The sequence below is a fragment of the Pimephales promelas genome, chromosome 17 (genome assembly GCF_988280905.1).
Source record: "Pimephales promelas chromosome 17, fPimPro1.hap1.1, whole genome shotgun sequence".
Classification (NCBI taxonomy): Eukaryota; Metazoa; Chordata; class Actinopteri; order Cypriniformes; family Leuciscidae; genus Pimephales; species Pimephales promelas.
Window position 1 is genome coordinate 12,933,502 of NC_142785.1, and position 23,130 is coordinate 12,956,631.

Below are 23,130 nucleotides of genomic sequence, written 5' to 3' on the forward strand. Positions count from 1 at the left end.
TTCATACCGTTTAGTACAGCCCTGTTTGTAAATAAGTTATATAATCAATATGAAATCTAAAAATAAATGGATCTACAATGTTACGATAGGTAATAATAAAGATGTGGGCTCATTTGAACGGTGGAAACGCGTCATTCACTGACACTTACGCACAGTCCACACAGAGGTAACGTTAAACACCGGCTTTCGCGTGCAGCTTCAGTCCCACACACTATACTTTGTGACATTTGGCACATGACTCCTTGGTTTAATTTTTTTTTAGCAGTTTCTCCTTACTTGGCACTGCCTTCTTCATCTCCCGGACCGGCCGGCTCTCGCACAAGTTGAGTGGCTTTTGATTCCATGTGGTCGGAGCGAGGTTCGCTCGCCAGTTGCGTGATGGACGCGAAACTTGCTCATTTGTGCACTTCTACAATATGTGCATGTTGGTCGCATGAAATGTAGCAGACTTATGATATCTATAATGCGTGCGGTCAAAATGACCGCCATGGCCATTCTAGGTAGAAATGATCGCAACTGTTTTGTGTTTTGTGATTTTAATAAAATAACAATGTCAGAATAAAACATACACATATTTAGGGAAATTTTATTTTAACAAAGTTATTACACTGTAAAATTTAAAAACGGTCAAAATGACTGCCTTGGGAGTTCTAGTGTTAAACGTTCAAACATTAAAGGGACAGTTTACCCAAAAATACAAAAAAAAATCTGCCAACATTTACTCACCCTCAAGTTGTTCCGAACCTGTAACCAAACAGGCAACCAAACAGACACATGCCCCCATTGACACATTTTGTTTCCAGCCTCAAATAGTTGTAGCTTGGTGTGTTATTTTCTTTTTTTTAAAGTGTTTTTATCATTAGTTACATAAGGTTGTAATGTATTTTTGTCAAGTATAGTTACGCCATGCAAATTCCGCAGACCAATGACATTTCTTTGCCATTCTTTGCTCGTTTTGTAATACTCACGGTCGTTAGGCTTTCTAAGCGAAACCCCATTCGTCGTCATCCAACATAACTCAGAGTGACAACGAAAGGGAACTCTTGTTTTCTCTGTGTGAGCTCCATCTGTTACTCTGGCTGAAAGGATAACTGTATAGTGAGACAGGAAAGATTGATCAAACCTCATTAGATTGCATAATTTCATACACTGTAAAAAAATATATGCCTCCCCAACATAAAAATTTCTAGTGACCCGTTGCACCTAAAATTTTTAGTTGGCCCAATTTAAGTTGCGGAAACCAATTTTTTTGTGTTGTGCTGACTACCCCTGCATGTTGACTGAACTTGAAATAGAATGTTGTGTAATTCAATATTTTATGTTGACTGAACAGCTTGTTGGGCCAACAAGCAAACTGAAATTGAAATAAAATGTTGTATTAATTTAATATTTTTCAATTTTTCATTAATGCTGGTCAAAAGTATCTTTTCATTATTTCAAATAAAATACACACTATACTCTGATAAAGTACATTTTATGTATTTATTAAAATACATAAGAACTTGCCTGTTAGGCTCAAATAATACACAAGTAAGAGTTCAAGAAAGCATGGAATATCACTCTTAGCTGTACAACAAATGTCTGCTTTACAAAAAGAAACTCAGTAAAACATGACAACAGCTTTGCATGTAAACATTTGACATTTTTAGTCTAAGACATTACACACTATGCTCTGATAAAATACATTTTATGTATTTATTAAAATTAGGGCTGTGCAAAAATTAATTGCGATTAATCTCATCCAAAATAAAAGTCTGTTTACATAATATATTTGTGTGTGCTGTATATAATTATTTTGTATATATAAATACACATACATGCATGTCATATTTAAGAAAATGTGTTATTCATATATAAAATATTTATATAATATAGATTATGTATTTATATATATTTATATATATATATATACAGAATTTAAGCGCAAATAATTCTTAAATATATACATGCATGCATAGGTATTTATATATACAAAAATAATTATATACAGCACACACAAATATATTATGTAAACACAGACTTTTATTTTGGATGCAATTAATCGCAATAAATTTTTGCACAGCCCTAATTAAAATACATAAGAACTTGCCTGTTAGGCTCAAATATTACGCAAGTGTTCAACCATTCGACCTTAGTCAATAGTTGTACAACAAAATATCCGCTTTACAATAAGCAACTCAGTAAAACACGACAATAGCTTTGCCTGTAAACATTTGACAAATGAAATATCAGCATAATATAATATAGACACTCCCTCTGAAATTCAAATTCCTCACAAATGAACTGCGTGGGGAAAGAAGTAATCAACAATTTCCAGAGTGGTAACATGTAATCACCATTAAACCTGTGATAACTTGTTTTTCAAGGACTGTATCCTTGCTGTGCACTCTTTTCCCAGGTTAAAGATAATCTTCTGGATTGCCTCAAATGTGTACCTTAAGTCCTTAGGGTACTCCATATTTACAGCATAAAGCAGACCAAAGAGCATCATGAGGGCATTTGTGAAGTCTCCCAGATTGTCCATGACAACTTCCTCCTCCAGTACTACAGCCACATTGACCACTGTGGAATATGGTCCTGAGTTGGTAGAACTGTCGGTCACTTCCAGGATCCCCATTTTCATGGCCTTTGTGTGTGGCCCCAGTGCCTCAGTATCCTGTGAAACACAATAAATGACACTTAGTGTCAGACTGAAAGCATGTCTTATGCAATCATAACTGCATCTCACACAGTAATACCATAAAGATATTCAAATTAATTACCTTAATAGTCTTTGAAATTGAAGCAGGCTCTCTCAAGTACAGGGGAAGACCACGAAGAACAGCAGACCTTCTATGAGTAGTTAGATCTGTGGTCTGCCAAAAAGATAGAACATCAATAAGACATTAAGTAACCTAATTCACAAAGGTTACACGTCTACTATACCAACAGTTTAGGATCACCTACTCCTTTCACCATTGGGCTTCATTACAACCAACTTCATGAAATTTTCCCAGAGACAAAAATATCCAAATCATGTGTCATTAGTATCCCTTTGAAGCAATCAATCCAATCTTTTTTTTCTAATTTTCATGGAAAAGTGTGTGAAAAAGTGAGTTTTATGATTGGTCAGAATTGTGATCGGTGGGATACTGTGTTGTATCAACCATTGGACAGACTGAATAGAGGTCTATTTTACCTGTGCAGTGTGTGTGTGTGTGTGTGTGTGTGTGTGTGTGTGTGTGTGTGTGTGTGTGTGTGTGTGTGTGTGTGTGTGTGTGTGTGTGGAGTGCGTGCATGTGGGGTGTGTGTGGTGTGCTTGCGGGGTGTGTGCATACGGTGCGTGCGTGCATACGTGTGGGGTGTGTTCATGCGTGCGGTGTTGGGTGTGTGTGTGTGCGTACGTGCGTGCGTGTGGCGTTGGGTGTGAGGTGTGTTCATGCGTGTGGTGTTGGGTGTCCGTGTGGGGTGCGTACGTGCGTGTGGCGTTGGGTGTGCGTGCGTGTGGTGTTGGGTGTCCGTGTGGGGTGCGTACTTGCGTGTGGCGCTGGGTGTGGTGTGCGTGCGTACGTGCGTGTGGCCTTGGGTGTGTGTGCGTGCGTGTGGTGTTGCGTGTGGTGTTGGGTGTGGTGTGTGTTGCGCGTGTGGGGTGCGTGCGGGGTAGTTGGTGTGCGGTGTTGGGTGTGTGCGTGTGTGTGGTGTGCGTGATGTGAGTTTGTGGGGTGTGTGTTGTGTGCGTGTGGGGTTGGGTGTGTGCATGTGGGGTGCGTGCGTGTGCTGTTGCGTGTGGGGTGCGTGCGTGTGCTGTTGCGTGTGGGGTGCGTGTGGGGTGCATGCGTGTGCTGTTGCGTGTGGGGTGCGTGGTGTGCTTGCATGTGGCGTGTGGTGTGCGTGATGTGAGTTTGTGGGGTGTGTGTGTGGTTGGGTGTCAGTGGTGTGCATGGTGGTATGGGGTTGGGAGTCCATGGTGTGGGGTGTGCGTGCGTGCGGTCTGCGTATGGGGTTGGGTGTGTGGTGTGTGGTGTGCGTGATGTGAGTTTGTGGGGTGTGTGTGTGTGTGTGTGTGTGTGGTTGGGTGTCAGTAAGGTGTGTGTGCGTGCGTGTGGTGTTGGGTGTCCGTGGTGTGCGTGTGGGGTGTGTGTGCGTGCGTTTGGTGTTGGGTGTCTGTGCGTGTGGTGTGTGTGCATGTGTTGGGTGTCCGTGGTGTGGGGTGTGTGCGTGTATGCATGTGTGCGGTGTGGGGTGTGCGTGCGTGCAGTCTGCGTATGGGGTTGGGTGTCCGTGTGGTGTGCGTGCGTGCGTGTGGGGTGTCTGTGGTGTGCGTGAGTGTGGGGTGTGTGGTGTGCACATGATTAACATGAGAAATGATTGACTTACCTGGGCATCCAGTTTCTCCAGAAGTTCATCCAAGTTGTTCCACCTTCCCTGTCTTGCTTTGGCTCTGTACATCTTCAGCAACCCCTGGGTGTGATTGTCCAGCGACGTCAGGAATGTTGTTTTCAGGTCGATACGGTTGATGCGAAAGAATTCAGCACAAACCTGTAGGTAATGAAAGATTTAGAAGCAAACAAGTAAAAGCAAAGCAAATTTTAAGACATCCAATTCCAATTGTGACAGATGAAAACATGACTTACCTCCCCCTCAAAAAACAGTCCTGGCCATCTTTGCTTGATTGTTGACACCAGCGGCTGACCCTGCACAATTTCCTTTCTCCTCAAGGAAAATGTTGTCTCCATCTTTGCATTCAAAACGGTCAAGCTCAAATTTCTCTTTTTCACTTCTTCTTCCATAAATGACCTTTCCTTCTCTAATTCTTCTTCATCCAAACCAACAGGATGGTCGGGAAGAAAGTTGAGTTCAGATCTTCTGGGTCTCTTGAGAGATCCTCGAGATGAACCTTGTCTAGAGTGGGTATTCACAACCATCTCACTGCATCCTGCATTGCGGAGTTTCTGGCGATAATTAGCCATTTTAAACTTCAGGCTCATTTTCCATGCTTCACATCCTGTCGTGTCAGATCCTGAGTCTTTGAGACTGGGGTGTTTTTCTACCAAAGCACATGCAACCTTCTCTATTTCAGAGTCTTTTGGGTAAGCTTTGAAAGAATACACAGTTTCAGCCAATTTGTCCAAGATATTCATTTTCATGTCTCTTGGAACAATCAAAGCTGTTCCATTTTCTTGAAGATCTTCGTTAGCTTTTTTCAGCCTCAACTCCACATCATATGAAAAGGAAGGCACTGGAAACATGCTTGGCCACTGCTCAGATCTAGATGTAGAGAGAGGAGAAACTGAATGGGGTAATGAAGCTGATGACTGAGTGGACGTCATGCTTGCTGTATCCACAGTGAAATCGGAAAGGTGAGCATTGTCCACCACTGGGCTTAAAACTACTTCCCAGTGGATCCTTAAAGTAGCCTTGTCTTTTGGAAGCTCTGTGATGTCATGTAAAGTACAAAGTTCATTGTTGAAGTCAGGGTCTTCATACTGGATAACAAAACTTCCCATTATCTGCAATTTTTCACAGAGAACTGCAGAGAGTTCTTCAATTGACGATGGTGTAGGTATTGATAACTTCCTGATGTTGTCAGGTGAGAGAATGACTCGAAGTAACATAGTTTCTTGGGAAAGAAAATGAAGAGATTCAATTTTAGAAAAGTAAAAATCTCTTAGCAGACACCATAATCTTTCCACCTACATTGTATGATGCCAGAGGGTAGAAATCAATGAGATCTTGTGGGTTGACAATAGCAACATTGCAGTAAGTACTTCCAACTATTTCATATGCTCTAAAATGTTCAAAGTACCATGAAGACAGTTGTTCCACTATGAATGAGACCTCTGTGCCAACAACCAGAATACTGTGAATTCTACCAAACTCTGGAAAGCCATCACTAAGTCTAATTGGTAGAATCATTCCTTTACTATACAAAGTCCCAAGCAATGTTGCTTTTGTTGCCAGGGACAAGGAACTCAGATTTGGATATTTGTTTTCAACAGCTGTCCGCAGCCGCGGTTCAACAGCTGACAATTTGACCACTTTCAATTTTTCAACATGCAATGGTGCTTTGAAGAAATTTTGAGAGTCCAAAGCGAAAGCAATCATTGACTGATGCCTACTTGCCAACGTTTTGAGGGGATTTTTGAAATTACGGGTGTCGTGCACCACCCGCTTGAAGAAGCTATGCTTCGCTTCATACCGCATTGTCCACAGATCAGCCAAAGGGCCAAAACAGCGGATTAAGTGTGGATAATGCTCAAGGTAATGATGTTTAGGTATAAACCTTTCATTGGGAAAGACATCAGTGAATAACTGGCGATGATCAGAAATTTTACTCTCTAGATAACAGAGAGATGCTTCTGAAAGCTTTGAACTAACCACTAATTCCACAATGTCTTTTAAGTCCATTAAAAGTTGCCATGCTTTTTCATCCTCAGGCACCAAACCACCTACCATGAGAGGGAGCAGTCTAATTAAGGCCCAATTTTCATGTGCATTTCCTCCAACTGTTTTTTTCAAGTGAAATGTCTTTGGAATTCTTTGTGGGCGATTCACTTTATCTGAATATGAATATTGAAATGATTGGATAATGTTATTGAGCTGTTCAAATGTAAAGTACTTGACACCAATCAATTTCTGCAGACACAGAGCCAATTCCCTAGGTATTACACCTTCAAACAGATCGTGTAAAACATCTGGAGGAAAACCAGTGATGACATGAAAGGAGGATAGGTGTTTCTGAAAAACACATTCAGCTTTTACACCATTCACATTTGTTATGGACTCATTGCTCTTCAACTCAGCAATGCATTGATCATGTTGCTCATGACTTCTGAGTGGAAAAAGTCCCTGCCTAACTTCTGAGGTCTGAATGTCTTTCAAAGATGCTAAGCAAAATCTGCAGAATTTTTCAACGCGAAAACTTTCCTGAAAACCTGCGAGTCCATGCGCACCAAGATTGTCTGCAGACACATTAAGCACAGTTCCCCGGACATTCGCACCTATCTGTTCAACATACAAGCCTTCTTGCTCTAGGCTCCTCAAGTCACACAAAAGTGGTTCAAAAAATGATTCATAACCATACACTCTCACTTCAGAACTTTTCCCAAGCAGTGCCAATTGGATAGAGTGGAGACTCGATCTGTACTGTGATTCCCAATTCAAAATGACCCAATAGACTGCTGTAATTTTATGCTTCTTTCTAGAAGTTCCCAATGGATTGGCAATCTCAAAATCGTCAATATAAAACCCAAGTGAAAGTCTGAAATCTTGACTATTAACAAGCTTGTTAACTTTGAAATACTGACCATCAAAAGGTGATGTGTACAATCCTGGTGTACCCTCCTTTATGGGAAACGTCTTCTCAAGAACGTCAGGTCTCTCCAACAAAGACTTCAAAGTCTTCAAAAGAGGAACATAAACAAATGAGTGATTCTGTACCCTATTGAACACATATTCAACAGGTTCAATTATGCCAAAATTGTTTTTGAAGTAGATGTTTCGCTTGTGATTAGTTGAAAGGGGACCTTTGTCAGTGGTGGCATTCAGAAATGGGTTTGTATTTTGCAATGTGTCAGTAATGTCAGCAACAATAGACTCATTAACATTGCAGTTGTGCTTTAGCAGAATATTCTGAATTGCACTGAGTGTATTTGAGTTAGCAATTGACAGAATGTCATTTACATTATCAATAATCTGTTGAGAGGCACTTTGGGACACATGCAACTGTGACTGCATACACAAGAATAATGCAGCAAGTTTGTGTTCAAGTACTGGCTTACATTCCTCAAGGTTTGAATCTGAAATATGAGAATCTTCCTGAATGTCATCAGCTTGATCTGATGGACTTTGTGAAACTGAGACTGTGTCAAACTCATTGCTTATACTACCTACTGTACAAACAGATGTGCAGAGTTCATTCAAAGTTTGTTTTCTGTGTTTCTTGGACTTGTGAGCTCTGAAAGTTGTATTGTTGTTGCTGCTAAAATCACAGTTGGAGAATGGACAATGAACTCGCTCATGGTTTTGCAAATGTCTTCCTAAATGTTTCAGAAATTGATTAAGTGAGCAAATATCAGAGAATTCACATAATTCACAACGGAAACTGGCATGGTCAGTGCCTGTCTGAGTGGGCCTGTCTTTTTTAGGATGTGCTCTCCATAAATGGGTTTTTAAGGCCCCTGTTGTAGTAAAAATACAAACACAGTCTAGATGAATGCAGGGAAAAGAACCTTTACCTGCTTGCCAATGATGAAGCCTGTAGTGCTTAAGCAGGGTGTCTTGCTGCAGATGTGAAAATTTACAATAACGGCACTGCATTTAGCTTCAAGTCTGAAAAAATACCTGAAATGCAAACAAATAGAAATGCATTTTAACTCATAGTTCTATACACAGAACAACCATACTTCAGTATTTTTTTTTAGGGTTTTCTTAAACCTAACAATGGCGCATTAGCCATCATACCTCTTCTATGCTAAGTACAACTGGGTTCTAGGCTAATGGGGTTTGGTGAGGCAAACTGATCGTTAAACAGCTTGCAACTCTGGTAAAATTAGAATCTATTCGTTTTCGTGTTAGCACAACTGTTTTATTTATTTATTTTTATCAAACTGAAATGTTATTTCACTCTTGCAAAAGGAGGCTTTGTACAAAGTACTAGCTGCTAACACGACGGCACACGTGCTTTGAATGGCAACTAACGTTAACTGTTAGAACTAAGTTACAGTAAGTTAGCCTAAATGATCGGTCACTCTGTGATGGCAAAAGCAATAACGTTAACGGCTGTCTGTTGCAGTCAATTATAATACATATTAGGCTATAGGCAAGAATACAAATTGAATTTGAAAATATTAACTATTAAAATTATTAAACGGGAAGATGCTTAACCGTTACGGTCAATGTTATAAGCACATGCCAGTTGTAAAGGATTGCCAAGGTTTATATTAAAATGATTTTCCAGCACTGATTATACTGTAGGTGACGTTAAAGTTACTCACAATAAAGCGATTTCAAAATGTGTTGACAGACAATTAACGTTATAGATATATTCTTAACCTAAATTTGCTCATTACCTCAGTGCAAAGTTTTAGCTGCTAACACGATGGCACACGTGCTTTGAAAGGCAATTTACTGTTAGAACTAACGTTAAGGTTAGCCTAAATGATCAGTCACTGTGATAGCAAAAGCACTAACGTTAATTGTCAATACTAAGCTGTCTGTTGCAATCGATTTTCATCTATATCATACGCCAGAATGCAAATTAAATTTGAAAATATTGACCATTAAAATATTAAACGGGAACATTCCATGCTTAACCGCGTTAGGGTCAACGTTAAAACAACATGCCTGTTGGAAAGGATTGCTATATAAGCATAGTGTTAAAATGATTTTCCAGCACTGCTAATCACTGTTAGGTAACGTTACTCACAATAAAGCTATTTCAAACTTTGTTGATAGACAATAGATATATTCTTAACCTAAATTTGCTCATTACCTCGCGCAACACAAACACAGTGAACTAACTTTGAAGCACTCACCACTTCAATGTCGTCGTCGTAGAGACTCGTGGCGGGGGAAATTCCAAAAGCCTGGTAGAACTCCTTTGCGCATGCTCAAACGATTGACGCTGTTGCCTCTTGCTCGGCCAACATGATATTTTTTGTGCAACGTTAAAAAATGTCTGAACACAATTATTTATTTTCTCCTAATGAACATTTTGTAGTACAGTCATGGAAATCATGTAATCATTGACCAAACATATTTTTCTTTTTTGACACAACCATTATGTTGAGCCAACATGTATTTCCTCATTTGTACAGCTTTTTGCATCAATGATTTTTTACAGTGTAGGAAATTAATAGAAATGCTCATTCTTTCTAAAGAAATATGACGTTAACATGATATTTTATTACTATATTTCTATATGTGTAAGCCTTTGGACTTAAAGGCTTTGTGGCCTTTTTTTTTTTTTACAAGGTGTAATATAAAGTCTCAGTTGTCCGCAGAATGTGTCTGTGAAGTTTCAGCTCAAAATACATCACAGATCAGATCTCCCCACCCCACTTTCCAGAAGAGGGCGGAGCCTGTGCTGTTTGTGACTCCGATACTGCCAAAATCTAACAAAACATCTGTTTGGTTTTGATTATCATCTCTATCGCGACCCATGCTCATGTGGCATTGCCGTTTTTCATCATCATTAAAGTTTATTGTCTGTATGCATTTTAAAGCCATATCAGTATAAACTTCTGAAATGGATTCTTGAGCGCACACACCCGAAGCACTCAAAACAGCTGGCTGTCAGACGGCACATGAGTGTTAAACTAATTTATCTTCCACATGTTATTGTGCTCAGACTGTTAAAAGGTTAGGTCAAAAACATAAAGTTGAAATCAACACAGTTAGTTATGTCTGTCAACATAAACAGCAAGTAAAGAAATTGCATGTGTAAATTAGATATGTGTATTAAAGTGAAATCAGCGTAATATACAATACCTAATGCTATATCAATTAATCTATCAACAAAAGTAAAACAGCAAATCACTTCCTGATGTTGATTGAATAACTATAAGTTAATAAACTATAATAACTATAAGTTCACTAATTCCCTGCCCATTCAGCCTTAAAGGAGTAAACTAACTTGGCTGGCGGTCCTTGGTGGAGCCTTGAGCTCTATGGAGTTGTGGATAAGAGGATAGAGAATTTACTGGAGGAGAAGGAGAGGAGGAGGGCTGCCGGAAGGATTTGTCAATGGGATGACTTGTTGTCTGCTGCTTATAATTACGCTCGTAATGATGATAGACATGATTGAATGTTTAGGCTCCTCCTGAACCTAAGTTTGGAACTTTACTCGCTGCTGTTAAATGCTCTGGGGAGGACTGTGTATAGCTCATTCAGGGTATCAGAGTCAGCGTTCATGGGCCGGGCCTAAGCAATGTGACATCACAAATGCTAGAATCTGCAAACAGCTTGTTCTGAGACACTGCTTTTGATTTATGGGGATTGAAAAAAAGGAGAGGAGTGGGGTAGAATTTTACCATTGGTTGTGCACACACACTTCCGGCACACATTTGTGTTCATGTAAAAAAAAAAAAAATCATAACAGATCCCCTTTAAAAGGTTAATGGAGTTGTTGTGCATTCCTGTAATCGCAAATACATCGCGACTGAACAAGTGTGTATGATCTGTTTTTTGTGAGATGAATACCAATGATTCAGAATGATTGACTCCCATCAGAAATGAATAATTTGTCATGACTGTAACTTATGCCTGTAACTTATCTTTGTCTTAAAGTTAAGATCAACTGTTTACGTGTGTCTTGCTTATTTTGCGAAATAGCATTTTTAAAGTCAGCTATCCCCATGCTGGTGAAATGGTGGGGATAATGATAAATAATCTAAATAGTGATAAATAATTAAAAAAAAATTACTAAATAATGAGTCACGAGTTGCATGAGAAAAAAAAAATGTCTCTCTTAAAACATGGGATGACGAAACAAGACTGCATGTGGCGTGAAGCAAGGCGGGCACAAGAGCCGTTGGATCATAGATTATGTATAATTCAAAAGCTTATGAACTCAAAATTCATCGTGTGAAAACCATTTTGAAATTGGATGATTGAGAAGCGAGCAAGGTATTTTAAGTGAGCAGCTTCAGACCACATAATAACGCTGGATAAAAATAAATATATAAAAAACTTGTGTGCCGTTGTAGTTTACACAGGACTGGCGGGACCTTTATTCTGTTATGTGGTTTATTTTGATAGGCGAAACTGTCTTTGTAGTGTTAAGAGAAGGAGAGCTAAATGGGAGGTTTTTTTTTTGTTTGTTTTTTGCCCATCCGTTCCGCCGTGCGTGTTCTTAAAGAGAAATACAGTGTTTTCAGCTTGCCACTATAAATCACTATTTTTCCGCACTAAGATAATCAGAAAAAATAAAGGAGACGTTATAGAATAATAATTTATTGAAAAAACAATTTTGACAAAAAAAAAGATATTACATCTATTTTTAGACCTTACTGAAAACGTACCAGCGCAACATCCAATGGGTTTTCCCAGATCGCATCACATTTATTCAATCTTATTTGACATGGAAAAGTGCTTAGCACCATGTCAGGGTCTAAGCATACACACATTTTATGTGTGTGCTCTCAGTTCATTCTGTGATTCACATGTATGCACATTTGAGAAATTACTGTACCGTAAGATCAAATGTTGGATGGTTTCTACCAACATTTTATAAATGAGGCCCCAGATCTGTAGAAAGCTCATACTTGTCAGGAAAGCAGAGAACCACACAACTTCAAAGGGCATGCATGATAATTTAGCAAAAGTCACAGCCTAAGATGCACACATAACCCACAAAGTACAAAAATAAATAGAAAGTGCCTTCTGTGGATGGAATTGTACTGTGTGACTGTGTGCAGCCAGTGGCACAGGTGTGTTTTAATGCTTCTTCTTGTGACATTTACTGACCCCTTTCCCATCTCCCCAGCATAAAATACATTTTAAGAGTGAAACATGTCATATCTAAAACTTATAGTTAACTTTAGTTACTAAAAGTCTATTGACAAAAGTCAAAATGATTAATGTAAACAATTACCCACATACAAGTTTTTTTGTTTTGTTTTGTTTTTTCAATATTTTTACTCTCTTTCAATCTGTCAGTGAAAGATGACATGCTTTCCTTTTGTAGGAGGGCTAATGGAAAAAAAGTAAAAGTGTAGGGAAAAAAAATGCAGAAACTTTGTTGCAGAGATTGCTCACTGCGGATTTATCTTAGAAATCAACAAAAACAAGTAATTTATAAGCCTATCATACAACTTTAGCCTCAATTAAGGACTGTTTTAAAATCTCAAATTGTGGCAAAGTAGTATCAAACCCATCTGACAAGTGTGTAAAAAATCTATAGCATTAGAATAAATGTAATCTTGACATATATTAATATTTTAAAAGAGTTGGATTGGAATATGTTATAAGCAAAGGCAAAGGATGGTTCTTTACAATTCTACTACAAAAATACTTTAAAGAGTGTTAAAAGAGTTATGAAAGTGACGACATAAATCACTTGAGAAGTTACCTTTATTGATGGCAGAGTTAATGAACTGGCATTGCACTAGAACAGGAGAGTTTATATATATATATATATATATATATATATATATATATATATCCATCATATAATTAAGCTTTCATTAAATGATAGAAGATATTTTATTTTATTAGTACCTTATTTAAAGTTTATTTTTCATGTATGCTGCCTTTAACATTGCAGCTTCAGAAAATCACTTTTAAAGGGTTTGGAACTTACTGCCATCAGACTTACTGTTAATCTCATTAAAGAAATTTATGATGAAAAACTTTGTTAGCAAGTTTTTTTTTCCTTGACTAAGATGAGACGACGACGAGATGACACTAATGTCATTAAACGAAAACTGTCTACATCAACATGCATTATCATTGACAAAAAAAAAGACAATACTAAAATGTAGTTACAAACTATATGGTAACACTTTACTTGAAGGGGTGTGCATAAGACTAACATGACACCTTCATAATCATGACATGACATATGTTATGAATATGAAGGAAGTTTTATTCATGTTTGTGACAACTGTCATTAAGGGTCATTCGCTCAGTTATAACATTTTTAATGCAAATATGACATTGTTTGAGACGTCTTTGTTATGACAACTTGACAAACCATAACCCGCCGTTATAATAACAATCCGTCATGCAACATGCGCACCTGTTCTTAAAGGGTATGTTGGATGGCGCTCTGATTGGTTTATTTCACGTTATGCCCAAACCACACCTATGAATAATGAAGCTACTTCAGACCAACCTCTTTTAGATTTTCGCCAGGCGCAAGAGGCATTTATCCCGCCAGGAAAATAGCAACAGCGCCGGGACCCGCCCACAAAGTTACTTACGCTTTGCGCTTTGACACTTGCGTTTCAGATCGTTAAAATAGGGCCCTTAATGACAGTTCTCATAAACATGCATAAACGTCATATTAAATGTCATGGTTATAAAGGTGTCATGTCAGTCTTATGCACAACCCTTCAAGAAAAAGCATTACCAAAAAATATTACAGACTGCTGCACAAGGCTCTTCTACACGCTTTCATGTTTGTGTTAAAATGGTACATTTTCTGCTTGGAGTTTTGCTTAATCTTCACAATCTGGTAGCCATGCATGCTCTCTGGACACTGTGGAAGAAGATTTGCTTTCTCTGAATATTATAGACTTTTTCCACATGCTTGTAAGTTTTGACAAGGACTTCTGCAAAGTACCAGAAAACCTTTTTGCTGCATGTCTTGCAGTGAGTGACCTATTATCCAACGAAAGAACAGATGTGGGGAAGAAAGAGAACATGAGAATGCCAAATGTGAAGTGAATTTGGGTGTATATCCAGAGGTTATATGAGAGGCTGTATGTCTCTATTTGTTTTAGTGGCACATTAATGCTAGGGGAATCATGACACATAGTTGAGTGGGTGAAGAGACTGAAGTACTTTACAGCCTCATCCTCCTCCTCCTCTCCAGTCAATGCCCACAGAGCCCTGACTGCAAGAAGCTCCCCTAATGAAGCACCTCTAATGGCTGCAATATTTGTTACGCAACTTGCCTCCCAATCAAACTGTGCATCAACTGAATAATTAGCTGTAGAATTATAATGACATATTGGGTAATGATGTTATCAATGTCTTTGTGTGTTACTGTGCCATACATTTTCAGATTTTTACCTGGTGGACAATAAAATGGGTGGAAGAAATTCCATCAACTTGCACTGAAGGAGGAATATAATATCAAAAGACCGCAAAGCCTTTGAGACTAAGAGTAACTTTACTAGCCTGGGAAAACTCAGACAATCTTCCGGCAAATTTGAGATTTGCTCTGCAAGTCAGTCTAGCCAAGAGCCCATTCAAGCCCATTTCCAATTTTTTCCAAATAAAGGCACCAATCTCAAGCGTTGAGGTGAGCTTTACATGATGACAATAGCTCTGATTGGTTTTAGGTCTGTTTTGCACCCAGAGGCATTTGAGCAATGCCCTGTTCACACGGATCTGTGAAAACGACTAAAAACGATGTATAATTCATGCCAAGCCAGTAGTTTGTGATGTCACTTTGTAAAGAAACACTATGTACCTAGAATGAAACTCAAGCGCATAATGTCACCGTTTTAAAAAATTCACGTTTTTGTAGTTTACATGAAGACAATACTGATATTGTTTTCAAAATATGCAAATTAAATGAATATATTTACACCCCACATAAACTTTCAATCATCTCAAACATTATTCTAATTTACAGTAGATCTCTACCTTTAAGCCCTTTCAAGCCACAAGCTTTTGCATTTTTGATGAAAACCTTGGCACCTATAGAGTTAAGTACTCTATAACTGTTCATTTGCCATTATTTTCTGCACTTTTTTTTCAATCACATACACAAACACATTGTTTTTAATTTTGCCAATATTTGTGTCCATTTCTTGGTGTACATGGTCATAAAAAAAAAAAAAAAGTTCACCTTTTGATTTTTACTGTTGCCTGCGTCTTTTCTGTTAAACTACCTTTAAGGTGCCAAAATGACACAAAGTTAGTTGTTTTTAATCCAGTATTTTGATAGTGTAGGCAGCTGACTCCTTATTCGCATACTCTTTTGAGTAGGTACTTAGCTACTCTGAATAAGGAATTACTTCACAACCTCTAATGTTTGTAATGTTTGTTCTATATAAGCTGATTGTGTGTAGTATGGATCGAATCGGGATGCACTGCATTCGCATGTTGTCATTATCAAGTGACCTGCATCAGTTGGGTCGCTTCACTGGAATAGTAAAGTATCCATCTTATGCACACTTCAGAATCACGCCGGAAGAAGTAGGTTCTCCAGGTACCTTTTGCCTACTCTTTTTTTTATCCTATTTTTATCCTATACTGTTTTCACCTACTGTATATTAGGCGAAGTATGTGATTAGGTGCAGCCTTTGAGTGTACATCGGTTGAATGCATTATGGGTATTCTCTAGCTGTTGAGTATACACAGAGAATGTCTAATTGAAGAGAATAGGCACTGGCTGGTTACTTCCGGGTTCTGGACTGGCTGCAGTAACACGTCTCTGTCCATGCGGGGGCGCTCGCGGTCGAGTGCAGAATGAATGGGAGTCAATGGGGTTTCATCCCCATAAATCCACTTTTCTCAGGATCTAATTTTTTGTCAAGTAATTTGAAAGTTGCATTCAAAAGGGAGGGCTAAGATAATACACTCAGCTGAAAATTGCATTTTTAAGTTCACTTATCTGTTCTAAAAATCCGTTCAAAACTGTGATGACGTCACATAATAGCAGAATGCTAGCCAGCCAACAACAGCCTAACCTGTAAGAAATCAAAAGGACATAAGTACTCATTCATTCGACTTTTGGCCTATAATCTATATTGAACTTGCGGAATCAACAATAAAATCTATTTTGATTTAACGACAAGCAGGTGAAAGAGACACTTTTAGCCGTTTAGCCCCATAGACTCCCATTCATTCTGCTCTCGCCCGCGATCACCTCCAGTGGGATTCTAATGGAACTGCAACCAAGATGATACACAACGGGGCTAATAGGAAGTGCCAAGGCTCTCCATTAGACAGGCTCTGGCATACATCAGCTACAAACCTAATCCAACACACCTGAACCAGCGAATCAAGGACTTCAGGATTACTTGAAAAAAACACCCATGTGTTTTGGAACTGAAGAATCGCAATTGAGAAGAGTTGCAATTGACATCTGCAAAATGGTATCCCTCCAGGAGAAGGGGATGGCTATCCCTGGTCCAAGGTATTTCCCATATTTTCCAAAGCGCAGAGGCTCCAAAATCCCAATGATTCGACAGGCTGTTTGGAAAATGGATGGATTCTGCCCTGTTTTTCAATTGACTTAGACCCCGTTTACACCTGGTATTAAAATGCGATCTGTATCCAGATAAGTTATCCGGATAATAAGTACTGATTCCATTTACACCTGGCCACATAAATGTGTTTTTGCAAAACGGATATAAATCCGATCTTCACCTCCTGCGTTATATGCAGATTTATTGGATTGCACGCCACCAAAGCAACAGATCTGAGCGGCATTTTATTGATCATCAGCTAATTTCCAAATCAGAGACATCAATAAGAGAGAGTGGCAACAGGCCTGGTAAGATAATTTCGTTTCTTTACTTGAAGATGTGTTAACTGCGTCTGTGACTTACTTTCACTTTTATTTGCGATGTTTGCACGTTGAATAGACGCTCAGCTGCTCATCTGCGGTGATGCGTGTCGCGTGTCGCATCTGACTAGGCTATAACATGACATATAGCCTATATAACACGCTCTCACTCGTTTATTTTTTAGCATTTTTGGGAGGAGTAACATATACATATGTGGTTTCAACAACCAGATTGCGTTTACACCTAGTAAAGATCCGGACACAATGCGAGCCAGACTACCTCCAGATGTGGTCAGGCAGATCCGATCACGATCCGATCACAACGCGTTTACACCTTGCATTAACATGCGTTTTTTTATTATCCGGATAACTTATCTGGATACAGATCGCATTTTAATACCAGGTGTAAACGGGGTCTTATTTAAACATGTTTATTTAAAGGTAGCTACTCTACAGAATTCTGGACTCAACATGGTTCAGACATAAAATTGCAAGGTGTGCCGTGGCACTACTTTTCTGTGGTATTTAATTTCAGCTAAATAATTCATCCTCTGTAGTGTGGGCTACCTTTAAGTAAAAAAGTTACATTGAGGATTTTGTATGTACTTTTGAAACATGCAAAGGCATGTCTATTCTGACAGATGAGAAAAGCTCAGCATGTGCGTTCAAAGCTGGGATTATCTATAAAGTATTGGATCCTGCTGGCATTGAAGAAAAGGGCAGCTGAGACCTGAGTGAGCAGAGGTTCTTTTCCTCAGAGTGTGTCAACACCGCACTGCATCTTAAGCAGGAAATATCTGCAGGGCCATGGCGTAATGAAACAAGGTGCCAACAGTACGTCATTGTTCAGCTTTAAAGGGCACCGCAGAAAGCCTGAGACAACAGAGAGGACAGAAATAAATTTCAGCAGAGAGCCACCGCTTTCTCCTCTGATCTGACGTCACTAAAGTGCAAGATGGGCACAAAAGCCCCAGCTCAGAGCCACTTGCATACGTTTCAGCCATGGATGGTCTGCTCTCGGATGGGTCTTTCCCAGAGAGACAGCCACAGGGGTCATTGAAGTTTTTGTAGGCATTAAAAAAATAAAATAAAAATTCTGTGTGAAAAAAAAAAAATAAATCAGTGTGATATATCAGCACAGTCTTATGACGACTTGGGATGAGACTGTGTTAGATATATAGATACAATGAAACACTGGGAATATGACTTATATATACACTTGACTTATATATCCTACTGATCCTATTATATACTATAGGCTCATTTGAAAAACATGCCTGTGACTACATTTCTCTAAAATGATACTGTATTGCGTCATGCACATTTTGTGACACTTTCGGGGAGAAATGTCTAGTGAGTGGTGCTAAAAGTGTGATCAGTTTTATCCAAAACAGATGAACGTGAATCTGGCAATGTTTTATTACATTGACTGACGAATGTATCACAGCATTTTTTTCAAATGAAATGTCCTATGAGTGGCTTTAAAAGGTTAATGCTTAATTGTGTTTTAAAATAATGCTACACTAAACCCTACCCTAAACATAACCAATATGGTTAACAAATGCAAACGTGACACAAACACACACACACACACACACACCAAAAAAAAAAAAAAAAAAAAATACTGTAGCAAACATACAATTTTAGTAAACTTACAGGCATTTGAGTTATTTTATCATGGCTTGTATTTCATGTATTTCATGGGACTGAAACATACCTAAGTATGACCGTAGTAAAAGTGCAATTTTATATCAGGTGAGCTACTGAACTAGTTTACTACATATAAAAAGCCATGTGGAGATGGCCCTGCCTTTATGCACCTAATTCACTATGGGCCTATATGGTACCATAAAATCATTAGATTTTAAGCATTCAAATTTATTGCAGACTTATGGTGCATTCACACCAGACGCAAATAGAGCATCTGGCGCAAGTGATTCCAGTGTTAAAGAGTTAGTTCACCCAAAAATGAAAATTAAGTCATTAATTACTCACCCCCATGCTGTACCAACCCCGTAAGACCTTCGTTCATCTTCGGAACACAAATGAAGATATTTTTGATTCAATTTGAGAGCTGTATCACTACCACATAGGCTCTTAAGGGAATGACACTTGACGACTCAGAAAATCAATGAAGAAAATGTTTAAATATTCCATGTGACTACAGTGGCTCAACTATAAGTTTATCAAGCGACGAGAATACTTTTTGTGCGAAAAAACAAACAAAAATAACGAGACGAGATTTCCACGACGCATGCGCGAGATCTGAACTGAAGTAGTTGAAGGAGATCGCAATTCTCGCACATGCGTCGTGGAAATCTCTTGAAGTCTCGTTTCAGGCCAACAAGGAAGAAAAGGAATAGTTGAATAAAATCGTTATTTTTGTTTGTTTTTTCGCACAAAAAGTATTCTCGTCGCTTGATAAACTTATAGTTGAGCCACTGTAGTCACATGGAATATTTAAACATTTTCTTCATTGACTTTCTGGGTCGTCAAGTGTCATTCCCTTAAGCAGCCTATGTGGTAGTGATACAGCTCTCAAATTTAATCAAAAATATCTTCATTTGTGCTCCGAAGACGAACGAAGGTCTTACGGGGTTGGTACAGCATGGGGGTGAGTAATGACTTAATTTTCATTTTTGGGTGAACTAACCCTTTAAGTCAATGCATAGATGTGTTACGTGCATGGCTGTAACTTCCGTTAAGTAGTAAACAATCAGTGGAAGGCTCACTCTATGAATGCAAAACGCTAAAAAAGTTTCATGAGATGACATTAATTGACTCACCCTTCAACCATCAAACATTAAAATGAAATTTAAAACTGTAAAAGAATCAACAAGGTACTTTCAACAGACCAAAAAAAGCCCCAAACGCACAAGTCTTTGGTTAGATATGCAAAATATCTGTATTGTGTAAGCCTTAATCAAAAATGTTCATTAAGTTCAGCATTATGTGACACTATATCAAAGTGATTTTTATTTTTTATTTTGTCAGATTGTTAATTGCATTTACCTGTGAAAACAAACCTGGAAAGAGACGTGAGGATTTGAGGTGAATTATTAATGGAATATCGTAAATTAAATTCTGGAGAGCAGACCACAAATGTGCCGTATATGTTTTCCTTATTCATACTTTTACAGCGGATTGCAAAGGAAAAAAAATAAAAATCATCATGAGGAAAAGAAAGCAGCAACTGAAGCTCTTGTCGTAGATATTCTTGTTATAACATGTCACGTTAAAATGTAGCCTAGCGTTATTCTCATGATGTCTGAAAATAAATTATTAAGGGAAATTGACAGCTCATCCAGTCAAACTGACGGATCAGCTTTATTTGTAGGGCAACCTTATAATTTCAAATTATTTGTTTCAGCCTTTTTGAATTGAAGTTCCCCAACCCAGAAGTGCTGTCAATAATTCGAAACGCAATAAGGTTGTCAGGAATAAGGTGGATTGAATGCTATTTATTCCATATCTACATTATATGAAATATTATTATAATGTAAAGACAACCAACATACTAGTGCATACGTTCGTGTCTGGACAGTGTTGTGTGAGAGAGAAAAAAAATCACATGACAGGTTAATCACTTTGGCAGGCTGGCTCCATTTATCATCAAAACATAAATAAATGATTAGCTGGATGAGGGCAAGGGTGATCCTTGCTCCGATGCAGGACAACAGGTCATCAAACTGGGCTCGGGACAGGTGGAAGTACAACTGAAACCGTCATCTAGGCGCAGCTTCTGGAGCGACCAAATGGTGAAACTCGCCAAACTGGGTTCGACCAGCCCGTTCTCTTCTCAAGGCGTTATATATACTGACGCTTTTAACAATGCGTATACATCCACTTTGTGTATTCAGACAGGAGCCATCTTAGAAAATTGTCTCGATAAGTCGATCCCAGAACACCGTTCATCCAGTTCAGTAGCTCGCTGAACTTCATACAGTTCAGCTCACTCAGCACGACGTTCGTGGTTTGACTTGTCGTGACTGTTTTCCAAAGATGGCTCCTGTCAACTGTCTTTATAAAATATCTTCTTATTAAACGGTCTGTACACTTACAAAGTCCTCAATGCTTCGTTTTGCATGTACAGTATGGACTCTCATTATGCTACTGTGTTAGTGTGGGGCTATTTTGAGCCTTGTTATGGTATAAACCAGCGATTTCTTTTTACTTAGTAAATGCCCCCAGTACTAGCATTATACGCTAAACAGTTTTTAGAGATACAACTCTTTACATTTGATTATCATGAAAACAAATCTCAGAGAACCGTTGACTTGTACTAGCTGTTTCATTAGACCTGCTAGGTTCATTTTGCGCCGGAGTTCTCCTTTAACTCTTCAAGACAAGTCATGACGTCATGACCAGCAATTCAAGCGGAGATGAGATCTAGTAACTTTGCTGTTAGGATAATAGGTAACACTTTATTTGAAGGGGTGTGCATAAGACTGACATGACACTGTCATAAACATGACATAACACCTGTCACCTGAACATGAAGGAGTGTTTATGAATGTTTATGACTGTTGTCATTAACTGTCATTCGGTAAATTAAGACACTTTTAATGCAAAGTTGACATTGTTTAAATTGTCTTTGTTATGACAACTTGACATTAACCAAGACAAAAATGTCTTGATAATGACAACTTGACATTAACACTTAAAATAAGTTATTTACATCAAACTTAAAGAAGTTATTTAGCTTTGCGTTAACATTACATTACCCTGTCATATGTGGTTGGTTTTGACTTTAGCCGTTATGACACCATAACTCTGTCATGAATATTTTACTTGTCCTCAAGTAAAGTGAAACACTTTGTACTAGTTATAAAGATGTCATTAAGGGTTATTACACTGTCAAATGCTGTCAAACAACAGTGTCATTAATATTTCCCCTTACCTCAAGTAAAGTGGAACACGTTGGACTAGTTATAAAGATGTCAGGTTGACAGGTTGACATGTCAAGTTGTCATAATCAAGACATTTCTGTCTGTGTTAATGTCAAGTGGTCATAATCAAGACATTTTCTGTATTTTTTAATGTCAAGTTGTCAAAAAAAGAAATTTTTGTCTTGGTTAATTTCAATTTAAACAATGTCAACTTTGCGTTAAAAGTGTCATAATTTACCGAATGACACTTAATGACAACGGTCATAAACATTCATAAAGACTCCTTCATGTTCATGACAGGTGTTATGTCATGTTTATGACAGTGTCATGTCAGTCGTATGCACAAACCTTCAAATAAAGTGTTACCGGATAAGAATAGGGATTTTAAACACCATATAGTCCCATCCTTTCATCTGAAGAGACATATTTAGCACAAGCGGTTTTCCTCATCAAATGTCTACATTTTTTATTCCAAAATAATGAAATCAGCCAAGGTTTTTACTCTTACTCATTCATTGTGGACCGACAGATGTTATACTGGTCAAGAAAACCCAAACATGTCTACCTTACTGGCATCAAAGGCAGACAGATGACATCACAGTGAGACTACATGTGTCCCCCAGACTGCTCTCTCTTAGCCAGATGGCCCTGACAGCTTGTCCAATGTAGAACTACATGTCTCTGCAATTTAAACTTAAGCCTTGCTTTTAGTACACCAAATATTAATGAGATGCAGCTTAATTTTTTCTCTGCTGACATTCTTTAAGCTCACAGTACAGCTATCATCATAATACAATAACACAATACAAATAATGCAACTAAATATTTTGATAGCAGAAAGAAAACTTGCAAAAATGGTTAGTTTCGTTAAGAAAATGTCAGTTCTGGTGTGTGCTCTATTAATCTGAACAGAGACAAACTGTTCAATACATGTTGATGCTCAAAACACGAATCAAAATACTGATAGTCATATTGTATGTTAACAAACTTTTGAGTGAGGACAATTATCTGTTAGTGCAACATTCACTTGCATACATTTTAACTTTTAAACTCAATATTGCTGCCAAAACAGGT

The 23,130-nt window shown here is 38.3% G+C and overlaps 2 protein-coding genes across 3 annotated transcripts in view; one reads left to right on the forward strand and one right to left on the reverse strand.

The window, feature by feature from the left end:
• grid1b (glutamate receptor, ionotropic, delta 1b) overlaps positions 1 to 23,130 on the forward strand; it is a 618,587-nt gene that overhangs the window by 363,266 nt on the left and 232,191 nt on the right. The window lies entirely within an intron of this gene.
• LOC120475291 (uncharacterized) lies at positions 2,036 to 9,819 on the reverse strand. The gene is made up of 6 exons (XM_089121930.1): positions 8,217 to 9,819; positions 7,287 to 7,380; positions 4,614 to 5,599; positions 4,357 to 4,518; positions 2,763 to 2,855; positions 2,036 to 2,656 (listed from the first exon to the last, which is right to left on the reverse strand). The coding sequence occupies exons 3-6, from the start codon at positions 5,592 to 5,594 to the stop codon at positions 2,339 to 2,341; spliced, it is 1,554 nt and encodes a 517-aa protein (XP_088978056.1). The 5' UTR covers positions 5,595 to 5,599; positions 7,287 to 7,380; positions 8,217 to 9,819; the 3' UTR covers positions 2,036 to 2,338.

Coding starts and splice junctions, on each gene's coding strand:
- LOC120475291 (XM_089121930.1), bottom strand. CDS start 5,594: ATGTTACTTCGAGTCATTCTCTCACCTGACAACATCAGGAAGTTATCA. Junction 2,856..4,356: donor TGGAGAAACTGGATGCCCAG/GTAAGTCAATCA, acceptor TCTTTTTGGCAG/ACCACAGATCTAACTACTCA. Junction 2,657..2,762: donor CAATTTCAAAGACTATTAAG/GTAATTAATTTG, acceptor TGTGTTTCACAG/GATACTGAGGCACTGGGGCC.